Below are 20842 nucleotides of genomic sequence, written 5' to 3' on the forward strand. Positions count from 1 at the left end.
AAAAAAAAAAATTAGTAAATATATTGATCACATTTAATAAATAAAATGTGTGTAGATACAGTTGTATATATATCTCTATATACACATACAATTTTAATGACACTAAAAATGAAAATTGGTGACTACATTTATCATGTTTTATAAATGGAATATATAGATCTGTACACAGCTAATATATTTATACACACAACTCTGACACTAAAATTCTATCTTAAAATTAGTTAGCATATACACTGAACAGATATCATAAGAAGTTACATGGTTATGAAACTGTACAAGTTGAGAACTTTCTGTAACAAGTATTAGTCAACCTATGTTCAAAAATATACTAAAACATGTCAGCAAAAGTACTTAGTTGTCAATCAGTCTACACAGCTGCAATATACTAATACTAAAAGACAAATGGATATCAACTTGTTCATAGTAATCATTGTCCAACTTATGATCATTCATTAAAAAAGAATATGACAGCCGAGATTTGAATCTCTTTGAAAGACTATATAGTGCTACAGTCTTATCCCAAAAAAGACTCTTCCTTACGGACTTAATGTTTAATATCTGATTTAGTTACTTTTCTGATATTTTACTCCAGCATTTCTCCAAAGGACCCATTTAACTTTTTTTTTTTTTCCAGATAGAGCAAATATTATAAAACTGAAGCACTCAGCCTCCTGAGTAGCTCGAACTACAGGCGTGTGCCACCACACCTGGCTAATTCTTTTATTTTTAGTAGAGACGGGGTTTCACCATGTTGGCCAGGCTGGTCTCTAACTCCTGACCTCAGGTGATCCACCAGCCTCTACCTCCCAAAGTGCTGGGATTACAGGTGTGAACCACTGAGCCCAGCCCCCAAAACACAACAGTTGAGTTAATGATGGCAACAAAATTAACGAAACACTAAACCTTTATATAATCAGACTTCAAGAGGAGAAGTAACACTAAAAGATTAAACCTAGATAGAGATCAGTTTGCTTGTTTATATTGCAGTATTTCTAGCATATTTTTAAGGACTCATATACTTCCCACATTTTGTTTTTTGAGACAGAGTCTTGCTCTGTTACTCAGGCTGGAGTGCAATGGTGCGATCTCAGCTCACTGCAACCTCCGCCTCCCAGGTTCAAGTGATTCTCCTGCCTCAGCCTCCCAAGTAGCTGGGACTATAGGCGCCCACCACCATGCCAAGCTAATTTTTTAATTTTTGTAGAGATGGGGTTTCACCATGTTGACCAGGTTGGTCTTGAACTCCTGACCTTGTGATCTGCCCACCTAAGCCTCCCAAAGTGCTGGGATTACAGGCGTGAGCCACGGTGTCTGGCCACTTCCCACATTTTCTAAAAACGATAGTTTTGGCATTCGTAGCAACCTCAAATTTTATAAAATATTTCATTAAATATAACTTCTAACAATGAACAGAAGAATCTACTCTAGGTACATTTATTCTTTAGAGGACAAAAATGTGATTTAAAATATGGTAAAAAAAAAAGTTTCTTAAACTTTTAACACTTTCCTCTAGGGGGAGTAAAGTTGCATTGATTAATTTCAACTAAAGTTGAATAATAATAATTCAATAATGTAAAAAAACAGAGGTGAAAAATTTTTATCTTTTCCAGAGATAAAGGATTTTAATATACTTTAACTTTCATGGTATACATTTCACTACTTGAGGTCCTGAAGAGTGCTAAGATACTAGTTATTAACTACCAACTTAATTTCTCAAATGTTATTTCCTCATTTATCTCCAGACAAAATATTCTGTTTTGGGAAATAAATAATCTGTACCAAAATATGTATCAAACTTTCACTAGAAATTTTATAATGGTTAAGCATAACAAAACCAAAAAGCCAGAAACAGGAAGTGCAAGAAGCTAAAAGGGATGAAGTTTAAACTTGAGAGCCAACAGATTTCAACCACTGATTTACAGACATTTTTAAACTCTCAGTCTGGAATAGTGAATTAAGGTCTTCCTAATTACATGAAGAAAGGAATATTAATACCAAGAAAGCCCATCTAGAGACAGAAATAGGAAATCAGGACATTCTCATCGTCCTCCCAAAGCACTCCTTTTACATCTAGCTACCTTGCCAATTACTCTATCCAGCATCTGATATTATATTATTTCTAGAAAGCCAAAAGGCAAAAGAGAAGACAGCAATTAGAAACTGGTGAATTTTAAGAGTTAATTACGCCGGGCGCGGTGGCTCACGCCTGTAATCCCAGCACTTTGGGAGGCCGAGGTGGGCGGATCACGAGGTCAGGAGATCGTAGCCATCCTGGCTAACACGGTGAAACCCCGTCTCCACTAAAAATACAAAAAGAAATTAGCCAGGCGTGGTGGCGGGCGCCTGTAGTCCCAGGTACTGGGGAGGCTGAGGCAAGAGAATGGCGTGAATCCGGGAGACGGAGCTTGCAGTGAGCCGAGATCGCGCCACTGCACTCCAGCCTGGGCGACAGAGTGAGACTCCGTCTAAAAAAAAAATAAAGAGTTAATTACATGTTCAATGTTGTGTGTAGAAACTTGAAAAAATAAATAAAAAACACTGCTATATTTCTCTGTGTGTGTGTGTGTGTGTGTGTGTGTGTGTGAAATGTACATTGAAAAACAGTCTTGTTGAATCATGTCTGCAGTGTGGAGAATAGCATCACATGAAATATTTTTTTAAAACGTTCAGGGAAAACATCAGAGCAAATAATTTCATTTTATAATTTTATCACATAAGTTACTCTAAATACATTTTCTTTTTTCTTTTTTCTTTTTTTTTTTTTTTGAGGCTGTTGGGCTCTACTGTCCAGGCTGGAGTGCAGTTCTTGGCTAACTGAAATCTTCACCTCCCGGGTTCAAGCAATGCTCATGCCTCAGCCTCCTGAGCAGCTGGGATTACAGGTGCCCACCACCATGCCCAACTAATTTTTGTATTTTTAATAGAGATGGAGTTTCACCATGTTGCCAGGCTGGACTCGAACTCCTGACCTCAAGTAATCCACCCGCCTTGGCCTCCCAAGCTGGGATTACAGGCGTGAGCCACCGTGCCCGGCCGCTATATATGTTTTCAAACTAAAATTTAGAACTTAAAAAGTTTTTTTTTCCTTTGGAGACAGCATCACAGATCCAAAAATTTAGAACTTCTAAAACGATTATACTTTATCCTCATTTAAAATCTCAACTGCTTTGCTCCTTGTTCATTCAAAACTACCTGAACACCCTAATGCTTAAATGGTGGCATGTTTTATTTCAAATAAATTCACCATGACAACCACATACTCGTGTTTCCAACTGTGGGAATGCAGCCATTTAAAGCTTTACACTTACTAAAAACTGAATTTCAGCTGAATATAGCTTTATATTTTAGTATATATTCAGCTATAGAGGAGGACTAGAGGAGAAAAATTTTCTCCTGTGGAAATGTTTCAATTACTATTTACAAACAAAATGAAACAATGAAACAAAGATACACATTTGGGAATATTCTGATTAGAACATACTAATTCAAATGCTCAGTGTTTTTTCATGAGAAGGGATTTTTCCATCTGTATAGTAGGCAGAAAAAGGTCTTCCAAACCTAACAGACTGGTTAAATAACAAAAAAACTAGTAGCTTTTTAGTAAAAGGGAGCTAATTTCCATTACTTAGCTACTAGTAAAACTAAAAGCATGAGCTTATTTTTTGAAACCTGAGAATTAAAAATCTGTGTAAGATCAAGTCTTTAATCTAAAAGCAAAACCAATATAAGCCTAGGATACCATAGTTAGATATACAGAGTAGAGCATTAACAAATTTTATCTTACCAAAAAGGTAGCTGACTGATGTGACAGACTTAGGGGCAATTTACTCTGCGCAGACATTATAAAACAATTTTTTAAATCATTTAAGAAAGGCCTAATTGGCATGTTTTGAAAAAATTTAATTTTGTTTCAGGCATTCAATATTTATTAAATACCTACTGTGTACCTCACGCTGTGTGATACAACACTGAGCAAAAAAAAAAAAACACACATGGTCCCTGCTTTTATGCTGCTTATAGTTATCTCTGGGAAAGTAGCTCACAGGCATTTCCCTCAATCTTAACTCCAGTTGTTAGTCTCAGTGACTTAAATGAATATGCAGATGACTCACTCAACACCCTATGCTTTCATGGATTGTTCAGTTTTTTCATTTCTTCAATCCCAAGGACGCTAAACTACTCCCACAGCCACACCCTAGACCTTGTCACCATACGGAACTGCTCTACTTCTGAAAGGAAGCTACTACAACTTCCCATCTTACCTGGTCTCTCGAAACTTCCAATTCTGAAACACTTGTTCCCTTGAACACACCTATCCTTAAATTTATCAGTCCCTTCCTGATTTCACTTCCTTCTCAATCTAACAATTTAATGACTAGACTGCCACCAGACCCACCATTTCAATCATCCCCTCTCCTGTTCCTTGAAGAGCAACTATTTATTTATCTATTTTATTATTATTATTATTTTGAGATGGAGTCTCGCTCTGTTGCCCAGGCTGGAGTGCAGTGGCGCGATCTCGGCTCACTGCAAACTCTGCCTCCGGGTTCACGCCATTCTCCTGCCTCAGCCTCCCGAGTAGCTGGGACTACAGGTGCCCGCCACCATGCCCGGCTAATTTTTTGTATTTTTAGTAGAGATGGGGTTTCACCATGTTAGCCAGGATGACCTCGATCTCCTAACCTTGTGATCCACCCGCCTCGGCCTCCCAAAGTGCTGGGATTACAGGCGTGGCAACTATTATTGAGCACTTACTCTGTGTGACTTTGGGCACATTACTCAACTCTGAGCAATATAAAATGAAAATAAATTACATTACCACAGGTTGTAAAGGTTAAATACATGAAATAATGCAACTAGATTACTTTGCACAGTGTGTGGCATAAGTAAATGCTTATTAAATGTCAGATACAGTAACAACTACATTCCAGAAAACATCACATAGCTGTGTAGAATAGGCAATTACAAATTCATGGTTTCAGATTCCAGCTGGACCCTCAACAATGTGGCAAGGCAGTATGATTGTTTCGATGTGTTCATTGGCTTGAACACACACACACACACACACACACACACACACTCTCTCTCTCTCTCTCTCTTCCTCTTTCTCTCTCTCTCCCTTTCTCTGTCCCCTTTCTCCATTCTCCACAAATGGTAACTTAAAGCCTTCACCACCATCCAAAAGCCTCCTCTTGTATCATCTCCCTTACCGCCAGTAGATCCCTTGGACTCTTGCACTTCACAGAAAAGAGATCATCAGGCAATAACTCTCTTACCATCTTGCTTGCTGCATGCACTCATCCTTATCCTCCTATCTCAGCTGAGGATGTTTTCCTCTTCCTGTCAAATGCTAAGCTTCCTGATTATGATTCCCCTCCAGAATCCTAAGAAACGTCATTCCACCAGTCAACATTTTCTCCCGTATCTCTTTGATTCTTCCCTACTGGTTTTCTCCTGTATATATCAATGTTTTCAAATATCTCATATATTAGGGAGTAAACACCAAAACACTCCAGCTCAATTTCCCTATCTAATTACTTTGTTTTTTCTAAACATTCATAGCCATCCTTTTTATTTTTTATTTTATTTTTGAGACACAGTCTTGCTCTGTTGCTCAGGCTGGAGTGCAATGGCACCATCTCAGCTCACTGCTAAGCCCTGCCTCCCAGGTTCAAGTGATTTTTATGCCTCAGCCTCCAGAGTAGCTGGGATTACAGGCGCCTGTCACCACACCTGGCTAATTTTTGTATTTTTAGTAGAGACAGGGCTATTTAAAGTAAAGGCAGCTTGCCTTTTTCATTCAAAATTATATTCAAAAACTTATTCATGTTGATATATGCAGCCGAGTTCATTCAATTTCACTGCTGTATATTGTTTTATCATAACATTATTTATTAATTCCACTATTATTAGCTATTATATTTTCAACTTTCACTATCATGTACAATGCAATGATAGTGTCTATCTTCCAAAGTTTCATTCTAAAGTGGAATGAAAGGGTCCTAGAATATATAGAACTTCAATTTTACTATATAATGACAAACTGCTCTTCAAAGTAGCTGTACAAACAAACATCAGTATTAAAGAGTTCTCTCTTCACATTCTTGCCAACATTGAAATTTATCAGGTTTTAAATGTTGACAATTTGATCAATATTAAATAGTATCTAACTGTTCTAATTTACATTTCCCTAACTAATAGCAAGGCTGACCATCTTCACTTATATTTTATTAGCCATCAGGGGAGTTGCCTGTTCACATCCTTTTATTTTTCTATTGAGTCATTTGTCTTTTACTTATTCATCTGTAGGAGTTCTTTATGTCCTGTATGCAGTAACACTGTGATAGTTAATGTATTGGAAATATCTTCTCCCAGCCTGTGCCTCATCTTTTAACACGCCCAAAGTTTTAAATCTTAAAATATTCAAATTTATCTCTCCATTTTTGTTTGTGCTTTTTATATCTTGTTTTTAAAAATTCTTCTCTAACCTGAAATAACAAAGATTTTTCTCCTGTATTTTCTTCTAAATGCTTTAAAGTTTCGCTTTTCACCTTTAGAAACTATTTGGAATAAATTTTCAAGTGTATAATCATTTGACTCACAACCATAGTCCGTTCTTTTTCTACTGATTTGTAATGCCACTTATTGTCACGTATTAGTGATCCATTATAAACAAATGTCTATTTCTGAGTTTTCTATTCTGTTCCATTGGTATATATGTTTATATGTCTATACTATACTAAGAGTATTAAATTGAAAGTAAATTTTTATATCCAGTAGGGAAAGATCCCTGTTGTTCTTCAAAATTGTTTTTGCTATTCTTGATATTTTGCTCTTTAATATGGACTTTAAATCAGTCTAAGTCCAACCAAAACCAGACAGAGGTAAAGAGATCAGAGCTCCCTCATTTCCACCATGTAAGGATACAAGGATAAGATAGCTGTTGTAAACCAGGAAGAGAACCTTTACCAAGAACCAATCATGCTGGCACCCTGATCTTGGACTTCTAGGCCTCAGAACTGTGAGAAATAAATGTCTGTTGCTTAAGCCACCCAGCCTCTGGTATTGCTATAGCAGAAGGTTCTTTGATGGCTATGCATCACCCTTTTATCAGATTGAAAGTTCTCTTTTTTTTCTCTAGTTTTCTGACTTTACTTGGTTTGACAGGATTAGATAAAGAGTTGGATAAGAGAGATAAGGTGAAGAAGAGTGAGAATTTTAAATGACCACCAAGTTTCTGGACTAGTGAGTAGATGAATGGAGATGTCATTCACCAAAATTTTGAATGGAATAAGAAAAACAGATTTATGAGGGAGGACTGGCTAAATTTGACGTATTGGTGGGACATTCAAATAAAGATATCCTATAAAATTGTGCTGTCCAATATAGCACCCTCCTCACATGTGGCTATTCAGCATTTGAAATGTGGCTAGTCCAGCTGGGCAGGGTGGCTTACACCTGTAATCCCAGCACTTTGGGAGGCTGAGGTGGGAGAATCACTTGAGGTCAGGAGTTCAAGACCAGCCTGGCCAACATGGTGAAAGCCTGTCTCTACTAATAATATAAAAATTAGCCGGGTGTGATGGCGGGTGCCTGTAATCCCTGCTACTCAGGAGGCTGAGGCAGGAGAATCGCTGGAACCTGGGAGGCGAAGGCTGCAGTGAGTCGAGATTGTGCCATTGTACTCCAGCCTGGGTGACAAGAGTGAGAGACTCCATCTCAAAAAAAAAAAAAAAAAAAAAAGAAAGAAAGAAATGTGGCTAGTCCAAAATGAGATGTGCTCTATGTGTTTACACTGGATTTTGAAGATTTAGTAGTAAAAATGTAAAATATTTCATTAATTTTTTCATATTAGTTATATGTTAAAGTGATATTTTGAATGGGCTAAATAAAACATATTTGAATTTCCCCTTTAAAAAAAATTTAATGAGGCTACCAAAAAATTTAAAATTATATATCTGACTCTTATAATATTTCCATTGGATAGCATTACTATGGGCACTTGGAGATACAAATTTGATATTCATGAGATGTAGATTTGTGAATATAATCTTATAGGTGGAGTTTAGACCAAGGTGTACATGCATCTGGCCACAAAGTATGGTGAGTAAGAAAGTACTAATGCACCTAACACACGATTTGACTTACAAAACTCCAGTTACCAATAACTTTTCAGGAACACACATAACCACAATATAAGTGCTGAGGGAGATTCTATGTTTTGATGAAGCCAGACCACAGTTCACATAAAAAGAAAAAAAATTATAGAAATATAAGCTTGAATGTAAGCTTTTCCTTCACCTCTGTAAAATCTGAACATAAATTCAAAGGAGCTTGACTGATAGCTCCACATAAGCCAAAACCATAAACCAACCTGATGAAAAGGGTCGTCTCTATATTCTTTTTTCACACATGGATTAATCTGAGGATTTTCCACATCTGTCTCACTGGTACAAGATGAATGGCATTCTGCACAATGTAACAAGTCTTCCCATAACACATCTTCTGTTTCAGATTCTGGCCTTGCACTCTCAGAATCCTGTCTGGAACTTGAACAGCGAGAGCTGCAACTAGTACCCGATTTAGGGGCATCCTGAAATCAAGATATTCTTTGACATTAATACAATTTATGTACTCTTTCCACTCAGAGGATACTATCAGAACCCATATATTGATACTTTTTGCTAAAACAACAAATACACCCTCAAAAGATAGTGAGACAGCAAAACATTACAAAATATATTAGTTTTTGTTCAGTAAAAAAATACCCTCACATCAAAATTTATTTGATTTCATATTTCAGCTCAGATATTACTTTGCATACAAGGGTTGTATCTATTTTCTCTTAAATTTTATATGAAGTTCACAACTCAGGTAGGCAGAGAGAGTAGTCTAAGTTCATACAGTCTGCACGGTGAACATTAACTGACTTTAATTGATGTTATTAATGGCGATACCACTGGCCTTCCATATCTATGCATTCCACATCTGCAGATAGAAAATACAATATTCCTGAGATGCAGAACCCACAGTTTTGGAGAAATGGAGGGCGAGGGCTGACTTTATGTGTCATCAGGTTCCACAAGGCTGACTGTGAGACTTGAGAATCCTTGGATTTTGGTATTTATAGAAGGGCTGGATATCTACCAATCCCACGTGGATACCCAGGAATGACTGTATTTTCTTATTCTAGTCTTTTTTTTTTTTAAGCAAGAGTAGATTTATCTACTGTTTTTGTTTCACAAATGGAAGTGAAATCAACATAAAATTAATATCTAAACCAAGAAGGTAATTGCCAACTCATGTTCTTGAGATAATCTGTGGTATAAAAGTAAAAAATTAAAACAAGTTAAATAATTTCTAATCAGTTTACTTTATTCTGGGAGTTTGCAATGTACAAAATAAAGATGAGTAAAATTTTGATTTAAATTAATTTAAAAACTTTTACTGAATAAATCATGGTCATAGCCATCCTTATGGCCACGTATCTTCAAATTTTTTTTTTTTTTGGCTGTCCTCTGTGACTAGATTTGTCATGTACCTTTAAAATGCATTTATCCTTTTGTCTTTCCTGTGCTATCGCCGACTTCAGACTTTACCATTTATACCTTCATTGCTATAAGCACCTCCTAATTGATCTTTGCCTAAAAGGCCTTCCTCTTCTTTCCAGATTAACCTTCCTAAAGCACAGCTGTTCTTTGACTCCTCTAGTCAAAATCTTTCCTTGGCTTCTCACTGCTCTCCTGGAGAAAGTTCCAATTCCTTCACCTAGCATGCTCATCTTCATATGTGCTACTTTTTGACCTTGTCTTCCACTACATACCACAACCTTTTACTCCAGTGACAGCAGGCTACTTCCGAGCCCCTAAGCATGGCTTGTTCTTTGCTTTGATTATGTTCTACCCTAGGCCTTAATTATGCTCCTACCTCTTATCATTAATCCTGCACTCCTTTAAAAAGCTGTTAAAAATTAAATGAGCATGGGAACTTTGAATACAAACCTGGCACAAAGCAGGGGCTCAACAAATGCTACCTTAAAGCCACCTACCTAGAGTGATCACTTTGTCCCTGAAGTGAGTTATTATTATTTTTTGAGACGGAGGCTCACTCTGTCGCCCAGGCTGGAGTGCAGCGGCAGGCGATCTTCACTCACAACTTCCACCTCCCAGGTTCAAGTGATTCTCCTGCCTCAGCCTCCCGAGTAGCTGGGGTTACAGACATATGCCACTGCAACTGGCTAATTTTTATATTTTTAGTAGAGATGGGGTTTCACCATGTTGGCCAGGCTGGTCTTGAACTCCTGACCTCAGGTGATCTACATACCTTGGCCCCCGAAAGTATCGTGATTACAGGCATGAGCCACCAAGCCCGGCCTGAAGTGTTATTATTTATATTCATTTGACAATAAATTTTGCACTGCTTTCCACAATCTCTCTCTCTCTGTGTGTGTGTGTGTGTGTGTGTGTGTGTGTGTATATATATGTATTTTTTTTTTTTTTTTGAGATGGCGTCTCACTCTGTCACCCAGGCTGGAGTGCAGCAACACTATTTCAGCTCACAGCAACCTCCACCTCCTGGGTTCAAGCAATTCTCCTGCCTCAGCCTCCTGAGTAGCTAGGACTACAGGAGCCCACCACCACACCAGGCTAATTTTTATATTTTCAGTAGAGATGGGGTTTTACCATGTTGGCCAGATTGGTCTAGAACTCGTGACCTCAAGTGATCAGCCCACCTCAGCCTCCCAAAGTGCAGGGATTACAGGGGTGAGCCATGGCACTGGCCTCTTTTTTTTGAAGCAGGACTACATTCGTGTACCACCACGCCTGGCTAAATTTTGTACTTTGTTTTTTTTGTTTTTTTTTTTTTTTGAGAGATGGGGTTTCGCCATGTTGCACAGGCGGGTCTCTAACTTCTGAGCTCAAGGGATCCGCCCACCTCAGCCTCCCAAAGTGCTGGGATTACAGGTGTGAGCCACTGCATGTGCGGCCAACATTGTCTGTCTTAATTAAATATTCATGTGTTTAATATTCTCAAATAGATTGTAAATCTCAATATACTACAAGTCCACAAAAGACAGATTTTTTTTTTTTTGGCCATCTCCTTACCACAGGTAACAAAATACCTTGAGTGAATGAGATACATTATTAATAATTAATCTACTGATATTAGAATGGGGACTGTGAATCTACAGTGTGTTAATAGAGTGTTTGTGGGAGGAGGGCTGTTTATTTAGAAAGAAGTAAAAAGAAAAACTTTTAAAAGAGAAGAAAATGATTAATAAGTAAAAACAAATATAGAAAGAAAAAGAGGACAAAAATCACTCTGCTTTGTTTTATAAACAGCACTCCAAAAATATTTCAGTTTCTCTCATGTCACCAGTTTTCATTAGCAAGGCACAGAACGCATTAAGCTTTTAATAATTGCTAATTTAAAATTTGTGATAAAGATAGTTTATTATATATAACGTCCGATGCAGACTTGCTAATCAGGATTAAAGGCCTGATGACTTTAACGGAAACTAATTAATGATTTCAGGATTAAGAAAATATCTATAATTCTTTAGAAGTGTTTTTTGCCAAATGCAGATTAGTAAGTGGGTTTTTGTTTTTGTTTTTTTTTGAGATGGAGTCTCACTCTGTCGCCAGGCTGGAGTGCAGTGGCATGATCTCGGCTCACTGCAACCTCTGCTTCCTGGGTTCAAGTGATTCTCCTGCCACAGCCTCCCAAGTGTCTGGGACTACACGCACGTGCCACAACAACCAGCTGATTTTTGTATTTTTCGTAGACATAGGGTTTCACCATGTTGGCCAGGATGGTCTTGATCTCTTGACCTCGTGATCCGCCCGCCCCAGCCTCCCAAAGTGCTGGGATTACAGGCTTTAGCACCGCACCTGGCCAAGTGTGTCATTTTATACATTTAAAACTCTGACTGCGAGTGGTGGCTCACGCCTATAATCCCAACACTTTGGGAGGTCCAGGTGGGTGGATCAAGACCAGCCTAGCCAACAGGGTGAAACCCCATCTCTAATAAAATACAAAAATTAGCTGAGGCAGGAGAATCACTTGAACCCGGGAGGCGGAGGTTGCTGTGAGCCAAGATGGCGCCACTGCACTCCAGCCTGGGCAAGGAGAGTGAAACTCTGTCTCAAAAAAAAAAAAAAAAAAAACCCTAAAAACTATTGCCTATAATTGCCTACATTTCAAATAGAATTTTACCTACAATATTTGTGTGATTAATAGTGAATATCACTACAAATTGCCAAATAAAGTCTAAAAAAAGAAAAATTTAGAATTGAACAGTTCAAGTTAAAACACATTTGTTTTGGTTTGTACTGCTCATCATGTCAAATCTTTAGACGCCTAAAACTGAACATATAATCAGATTTAGAGAACACATAGTATTTATTTGAAGGGAATACGGACTTATAAATGTTTTTTTGGGGGGTGGAAGGAAAATTGTTTTAAAACTCAGAAGTTAAATAATTTTCCCAAATTCATTTAAATAATCTAACTCCAAGCCCATGGTTTCTTCATTACGCTTCTCATCAAATGTCACCTTTCTGAGATGAAAAGCTAACTTACAATTGGGAGTAAAAATTGAACAATATTTGTAAAGTTGAACAAAGCAGGACAGAGTAGGTAACAGAAGAAACACTTAAAGGAAGCTGTCAGTTCCCTAGGACGCCTCCTGCATCCCAGATAACCAAGTAATTCCTCCCAACGGAACACCGGAAGAAGTCAACCAGACACAGTAGACAGTAGAAAAAGGCAAAAAAACGGGGATTAAATGAAAGTCTACACATTAAATGGCAAGATTCCCATCTCATCCTCAGTTCCCTTGGTGCCAAACACCAGAGCAGCCTGTTTTATTATCTACTACCCCCATCCCACCAGAAGACTGGATGAGTCTTCCCTAAAAAATAGATGCCTCTAAAAAGTTTATCTATAGATATCGCCGTCTGGGAGGCTTACAACAAATGGCTAGGTTCCTGACCCATTATCTTACAATAAAGCCCACCAATCCCATCCATGCACAAAATACTTCCCCAAAGAATTTTCTTTTTCATTTATCATTGGAATACTTTTATCAAGAAAAATTAAAGTTCAAAGTATTCTATCTTTGGCTCCCAAGTCTTTCTGAAAAGACCTTGGTAGTCTTTGATAGCTTCCTTGCCCTCTATCATATTATAAGAGGTTCCACAGTCATTTTGTATATTTCCTGCAACAAACGACAATCAGGAATCAGCCACTTATTCAAGAAGTTGTTTCATTTTTGTTTTTTTTTGGTTTTGGTTATTTAGTGATAAATGGCACAATCTAGGTGCTAGAGATGCTTGCTCACTGTGTTTGGGTCGGTCCAAATGATTTTTTCATGCCTCACACTTAAAGAAAAAACATTACTAGCAATTTGAAGAGAGTACAGTAATTTATAAAATAAATTTAAATTTATAAATAAAAATGCAAAAGAGCATTACAAATCTTCTGTTTCCATTTTATTTATTCAAAGGAGGCTTTATTTTGCTTTTTTTTTTAGAAAAGCCCTTTAAAGCTGGTTTAAGAGTAAAAATTTTTGAGAACTGAATGCAGCTTTTGAAATATCACCTAGTCTACATTCTTCACTTTATAGATGAAGAATTTTATAGCCATATTTTATGTTTATGTAATTTCTTATATCATTAAAAAAGATGTAAATCAATGCTTACTATCAGCCTTAGCTGGAAATCAAGATTTTAAACAACCTTTTAATTTAAAAGTTAATAGGTAGATTAATGTTCTGCCCTTCAAGAACCTCAATCGTTTAAAATACAGTTGCAAACCAACAAGAGCAAAGATCATGGAGTGAGAAAAATACTGCTACTGCCAAATAATTTATTCTGGGAGAGGGGTCAAACAGCCCTCCACCTCCCTTCCAGCACCAACTGACTTCTAACAGTACATAAGGTAAGACAAAATTTTACAAGCTTGGTTATCTGGTTTAGGAACAAAAGACACTACATCAAATGATGTGGGTGAAGAGGCAATGGAGCAGACACACTGGCATTAGTGTCTGTATGGCAACCACTGGGAAAAGAAACAAAACCACAATCACCAGAAAGATTAACCAGAGATACAACCACAAAGAAGAGTGTGCAAAGAATAGTAACTCTTCTAATCTTAATACTCTGAAGGCAATCATATTCCAGCACAGCGTAACATGTGTTTTTTTACAAGTTTAACCCAAAACCATCAAGGAAAAAAATACTAACACAGCTCAAAAAGAGTAGAAGGTAATGTTTATAAAAAAGTGATAAACAGTGTAATTTATTTGCCTTAAAGCCAAATATTCTACCCTTAGATTAGAAACTGAAAATACAATTGAATGAAATTCTTTATTTAAATAATTTTAAGCTCAAGAGATATGATATAGTTGAAAAGAGTTTAGAGAAAATAAAGATTAATAAGGAAAAATAGAAACAAAGAAAAAAGAACTGAATTTTGAAGTATAGGGACTTAATAACTGGTGACAGCAATATGAAGGAAGTTACTTAAAATAACTTTGCTATGATCAAATGTATAAAGCCTTTCAAACTGTGGAGAAGGTGAACATGGGAGTTTGCAGATTCTCTCTCCAGAATGTTCTTCTTTAAAAACAAACAACAAACAATGTATGAGTCTTCAAAGATAATGCACAAAATGAGCTCAAATGTGTGGCTATCTATCCATACATGTGCAATACATAAACCTAAAACTGCTATTTTATAAATCCAGATCACACGACAATAATAAATATTGATAATAATGTGAAATATTTATTTCAACAATTTTTAATTGTTGAAAAGTTATAAATTAGTAACATACAAAATAGATACGTATGTATACACTTAAGGACAAAGTATATACCTCATTAGGGTAATGTTTCTTATAATGGTGTGACTTTCTATTCCGAAGAACGCTTTCAGAAGTCCTGTCCACATGACGACGTAATGAGTATCCTGTTTCAGGACCTTCCTCACTGGAGACTTCATCAGAGACATTTGTTATCGTCCTTTGGGTATCCTAAGTTGGGAGTACACAAAGAGGATTACAGGTAATTTCTAAACCTTTTAGCTTTTAAACTATGAAATTTGAAATTACACATATAGATATACACATAACTTCAAAATATCCTCAACTATCACAAAGTAACTAATTAGTATTACCTGATTTTCTGAAAAAATATCTTAAATCAGTGACTATACTTTTAAAGCATTTTCACTTTTAAAAGTACTTCAATAGCCATTTGTCAAATATTATCCTGTAATATTTCTGTTCATAAAAGGATCTGAAACAGCATCCAAAAATAAGAAATATGCCAGGCACAGTGGCTCAAGCCTGTAATCCCAGCACTTTGGGAGGGTGAGGTGGGAGGACTGTTTGAGGCCAGGGGTTCGAGACCAGCCTGGGCAACATAGCGAAACTCAGTCTCTTAAAAAATAAAAATAAAAAATCAGCCAGGCATAGCAGTGCACACCTGTACTCCTAGCTATTCGGGAGAGTGAGGTGAGAGGATCACTTGAGCACAGGAGTTTTAGGCTGCAGTGAGCTATAACCGCACCACTGAACTCCAGCCTGGGCAACATAGTGAGACCATGTCTCAAAAAAAAAAAAAAAAAAGAATATAAACAGGAGAAAAGCAGAACAGAGACCACTTAAAAAAGGTGAAAGAACATATTATACTATTTTTTCAAACTGAAAAAGCCATCAATTTTAAGACCCACCACTAATTTAATAACGATTTACAGGATAAGAGGAAGTAAATAGCAACTGCATGTGTGCACATGTCAGACAACATTCTACACACATCAATTTGTAAAAGATATCCAGAGTTTAGAAATTATGAAATTAAATGACTCTAGAGCATACGTTTTATTGATATTTTGATGTTCCTCATACAACTTTACTAGGTAATATTAATACAAGCCTGAAAACGTGTTTGAAAGCGTATGACTGAAAATTTATCTGCTGAAGAACAGTGATGACAGGCTCACATTATCAGAGCTAAATGCTGAAAAAAATCTAAAATCAGAGTAAGGGACTACATTCATTGCAGGCCATGCTCTTCTATGGCTACTGGTACTGAAAATACATGAACGTTCAAGTAGTAACATACAGTTTACCCAAAATTAGAGAATACTCTTTTCTTTATTTTCCTCAACACAATATGTTCATGCTCACATTCCCAAATGTAACAGAGGTAACATCTTTTGACTCTCTCTATATTTTTTTTACTGTAACAGCTTCTAAAGAATAAACTGTTCAGCCAGAAAAAATTCAGTGAAGCAGAGAAATAGAAGACATCATATTAAGCTTTGTTACAATAAAACCAGAGTCTATTTTGGAAAAGTAAAGAAATAATTGTTCTCTTTAACGAATATGTCCCCAGTAAGATTTTCTCCAGTTTAAAAACAAAATAAAAGAAAACAAAACAGGTATGTTGACGCCACAGGTAATGAATGCAGGAAAAACAAGATATCTTCTTATAGAGAACATGAATGGAAAACTGGTTTCCTTGTTCAGCTTTCTGAATTATTTGCATGTTCCACTTAGTGCAAATTCTTACATACATAGAAATAGGGAAAGAAAAAGTAAGGCTTAACAAACAACAACTGAAAATTATAAAGTGCTTTTAACATTTTGGGGCTAGCCACAGTGGCTCACGCCTATAATCCTAGAACTTTAGAAGGCTGAGGTGGGTGGATTGCTTGAGTCCAGAAGTTCGAGACCAGCGTGGGCAACATGGCTAAGCCCTGTCTCTACAAAAAACAAACAAAAAAAATTAGCCGGGCATGGTGGCGCATGCCTGTAGTTCTAGCTACTCATGAGGCTAAGGTGGGAAGATCGTTTGTGCCTGGGAGGCTGAGGCTGCTGTGAGCCAAGATCGCATCACCTCACTCCAGCCTGGATAACAGAGTAAGACCCTGTCTCAAAAAAAAACATTTTGGAAAAACTGAAGCCATCAATTCAGAAGGTGTCACATTATATTGTCAATCAAGTTTAATCACAACACTTTATCTCATTTACAGTTTCATCAGTGTTATAAAGGCTCACAGAATTAATTCTGGAGAAAATACTTAGTTCAAGGGCAACTACTATATCCAAGTCACTTCACATTAGCTAATATAAAATCACACAGGCAAACTATTTTAAAAATCACACGTACTTTGCTAGGACCATTCCTCAGTGTTCCTGTGTTCCAGGCTGTCTCTTCTGGTCGAATAGTTTCACACTGAGGTTCATGGTTTTGTATTCCATCTTGACTGCTTTTAACAGTCTTTTTCCCATCAAGGGATACATAGCCATTGTCAGTTTCAGTTGATTTATCAATTGAATTCTTCGCTTTCTTTGATCTAAAAATTAAAATATGCAGAAGAATGTTTGGACTTAGCTTATTTTGGATAGTTACTGATAGAAATTATAATGTTAATAATTATATCACATAGCTATTTCTCTAAATTTTAATGACCATCCTATTTGTATAATAATTTAGAAATATATCTAACACCTAAAATAAACATGTAAATTAATGTCCTATTTCAGCTTAAAGGTTTTGAGGTCTTACAGATAACAATTCTAGGAGACATGCCCTAACTTATCCAAAAATTCTTAGTACAAAATTTTGCCCATTTTATTATGGTTAAAAATATATTTTGAAGTTTTATTTAAAAAATGATCTAATTGTCAGGTTAAGTTGCAATTCATGGTTTAACTTAGTTCGATAAATTCCTTTTAGTATACAACTCATTTTAATATACAATGAAGACACAGGTCTTTTGTAACATAAAAAGATATAAAAAAAGGAAAATTTTAAATAAGTTTCTAAATAATGGAAGAAATGAAAAAGAACAACACAAAGAAAATAAAGAAGTAACCTCTTTCACCCACTGAAATAATCTCTGGAAAAGATATTAGTAATCATGCAGCTTATAAATATCTAAAGGGCTAGAATTGAGGAATCTATAAGAATAAATTTTTTTTCAACATATAAAATACAACATGGGAAATAAGATGTTTTTTACTAACAGGCAAACACTTGAGGAGTGCTCTTCAAAGACTACAATGGATGAAAGAACAGTTATCCAAAGGAAACGGTTAGTAGAAATATAAAGTTAGTCCCACACAAAATTAAAATGTGCTCAATGCAGATTAAGCCTATCATAAAACATTTTTAAAGCAATTATATTTAAATAAATTCCCTTGAATTTTTGTTAGAGGTATCAATTTTGCAAGTAAGGAAAAATAAAAATAGTATATTGCCTTCAGTTAGGTCAAAAACCGAAAGTTTTAAAAAAATGCACACATACCAAAAAACCCCACACTAGTTTTAACACTAAATTACTGAGTTCTATTGGAATCTGTATTTTAGAACTGAGCAGGACCTTAAAACTCACCTATTCTAAATGCTCATTTTGGAAACAAGAAAGAAGAACCAGTCTAAGTGACTTATTTAAGGTCATGCAGTCAGTTAGAAGCAAAGCTCACACTAGAGTACAGACCTTCTGACTATTAAGTTAATTATATTCTCCATACTACCTCAAACTGCCCACTCTCTGGGAAACTGCCTGTTAGGATTTTTTAACACACTCATCAACCTAGAAAGTTTGTGTCTTATGCAAACACGCCCCTTTCCTTCTTTGTCCTTCTTCTCCAAGGTTCCTAAAGGGGCAGAAAGACCATTATTTCCCATATGCTCTACAGAGCTCCAATGCTTTTTAGTCATTCAGAGCACATCTCCACAGACTTGCAAGACTGAAAAGCCAAATCTCCAGATCCTTTACTTTCTGTATGATCCTCAGAAGCATGGAGAGACCAAGGGAACAATAAGCCATAGGATAAAGAGGATGGAGAGAGGGAGGAACATGAATTATAGCAGAGAGGAAAATGGGCAAAAAATAGAAAATAAAAGACGCAGAGGAAACTTGTTACTTTCTCTGTCTGGGAAAGAAAGTGACAGAAACATTAGTTATTAATTGTTTCCTTTACCCCTCCCTTGAACACTGTGCAACCTGCAGATGTGGAAAAAGACCAAGTGAAGTTAAGTTACTTGATATCCTGAAAATGTCAGAAACTCAAAGATAAGGAAGAGAGAATGTACTGGAAAGGTATTTATAAAGGTTCATGAAAATCAGACTGGGCTGAGAAGGGAGAGGAAAGGGGAGATAAATTAGGTGAAAGAAGATGGAAAAGTTGGTAGAACCATTAATCAGACAGTATATGCAAGAAGAGAAATTTATTTAGGAAGAAAGATGGAACACTCTGAGAAATGTTAGTAGGCAAATGAAAACATGAGCCTGGAGGCCAGCAATCAAAGTAGAAATAGTGGCTGAAAATTTGGGAATGTGTAGAATGAACCAGACTCCATAGGGTTAAAAAAAGGGTGGCGGTAGAGGGGTGGGGGTAGGCCAGTAAAAGGGTCTTTGAGTCTGTAATAAGTGTTGCTTTAACCATTTTTCTAAGGAGAATGTATTCTTTCCTTAACAGGGCAGGGTAAATACTATGTGAAACCAGGGGAAAGAGTACCGGCAGCATTCATCCCATATGATACCTTTCAGCTATCTCTCACTTCCTCCTGTCCTTACCTCTGCTTCCTTCCAATATTCTCTGGGTTGTTTCTCTCCCCACTATCTCCTCAAAGTTCATGTTACACTCTCAGGAGACAAGAATAGTAATTTACTAAGCTGTAGTAGGTATTTGATGCTTCTCATGAACCCTATGGAGGTAAGTTGCAAACTAAGCTGCAGTGGCCAAAGAAAAATGCTAAATGTAAGTATTACTCTCAGAGTTTACAAACAGAGGCAGCCTGCCAGTGGCTGGTAATGAAAGCACTTGCAAGAATATCAATGGAGTGGGACAGCAAAAGCAGCCCAGTGACAGTCAATAACGGAAGCCCATTTAGGGATAATATTAGAGAAAAATACCAGGTGCAGCCTGGCAGGGTTAGAAGTTGATCTATACAAAGGCGACTAATGGAATAAGTAAACATATTGAGGATAATGGGAATCACATTTTTCTCACTGATAGAGAAAGAAGATATAAATATAAAAAGAAGAAATAGAATGAACCTTGCAGGATTGTATTTGAATTGGAGCTATCAATGCAAATTGATGGTGTATAATATATCTGGATAGCTATAGAAATAAATATAATTGTAAAGGGCCAAATACACATTTTCTAGCTGTGCTCACTGAAAAGGCCTGGGGTTAACAACACCCCAACCGCAACAAGTATATCTTGAACTCACATTTTGGTTTCTATATACTACTCTTCTTGAAACAATAGTTGATTCCAGGCTGGGACAGACGAAATACAAGTTGAACCCAAAATATTTTGTTGTGCCAGAAAGTAAGGAAATGCTCAAAGACTGATACAGGTATGTCAGATAGCAAGGTTAATTGCTCAAAGGGGTTCCATGGCCAAAATTAGGTTGATCTGATCATCAAAATAAATAATGACAATAAAAAATTGAATAAAATAGAAATCTATGAGTAAATAAATAAAGGAAAACTTCTCCTTAAAGCAGAATGCCAACTAATAAATATAGAAAGAATGATGGAGTTAGAAAAATAACCACTTGGGAATCATAACAATAATTAGGGCAAGAATAATCTATAGATGCTAAAGCTAGAAGGTGAAAGCAGGATAATAAGTGGGTCACGACCAGGCCTCCATATCCACAGGTTCCATATTTGTGGATTCAATCAACCTCAAATTGAAAATGTAGGTAGGCTTACTACGCTTGCATCTGTACTGAACATGTACAGACATTTTTTTCTTGTCATTATTCCCTAAGCAATACAGTATAATAATGATTTACATAACATTTATA

The 20842-nt window shown here is 36.5% G+C and overlaps 1 protein-coding gene across 14 annotated transcripts in view; it reads right to left on the reverse strand.

Moving 5' to 3' along the window:
• Positions 1-20842, reverse strand: part of PHTF2 (putative homeodomain transcription factor 2) — a 153603-nt gene that overhangs the window by 19785 nt on the left and 112976 nt on the right. For 12 of the 14 annotated variants that reach the window (XM_063641541.1, XM_055283437.2, XM_063641543.1 and 9 more), the window contains 3 exons: positions 17180-17366; positions 14881-15036; positions 8375-8593 (listed from right to left, as the gene is read on the reverse strand). In XM_063641541.1, coding sequence (XP_063497611.1) covers positions 8375-8593; positions 14881-15036; positions 17180-17366 — 562 coding nt within the window. The remainder of the gene's footprint in view (positions 1-8374; positions 8594-14880; positions 15037-17179; positions 17367-20842) is intronic. The other 2 variants (XM_063641546.1, XM_055283443.2) reach the window with 1 other exon arrangement.

Source organism: Symphalangus syndactylus, chromosome 6 (assembly GCF_028878055.3).
Source record: "Symphalangus syndactylus isolate Jambi chromosome 6, NHGRI_mSymSyn1-v2.1_pri, whole genome shotgun sequence".
NCBI classification, from domain to species: domain Eukaryota; kingdom Metazoa; phylum Chordata; class Mammalia; order Primates; family Hylobatidae; genus Symphalangus; species Symphalangus syndactylus.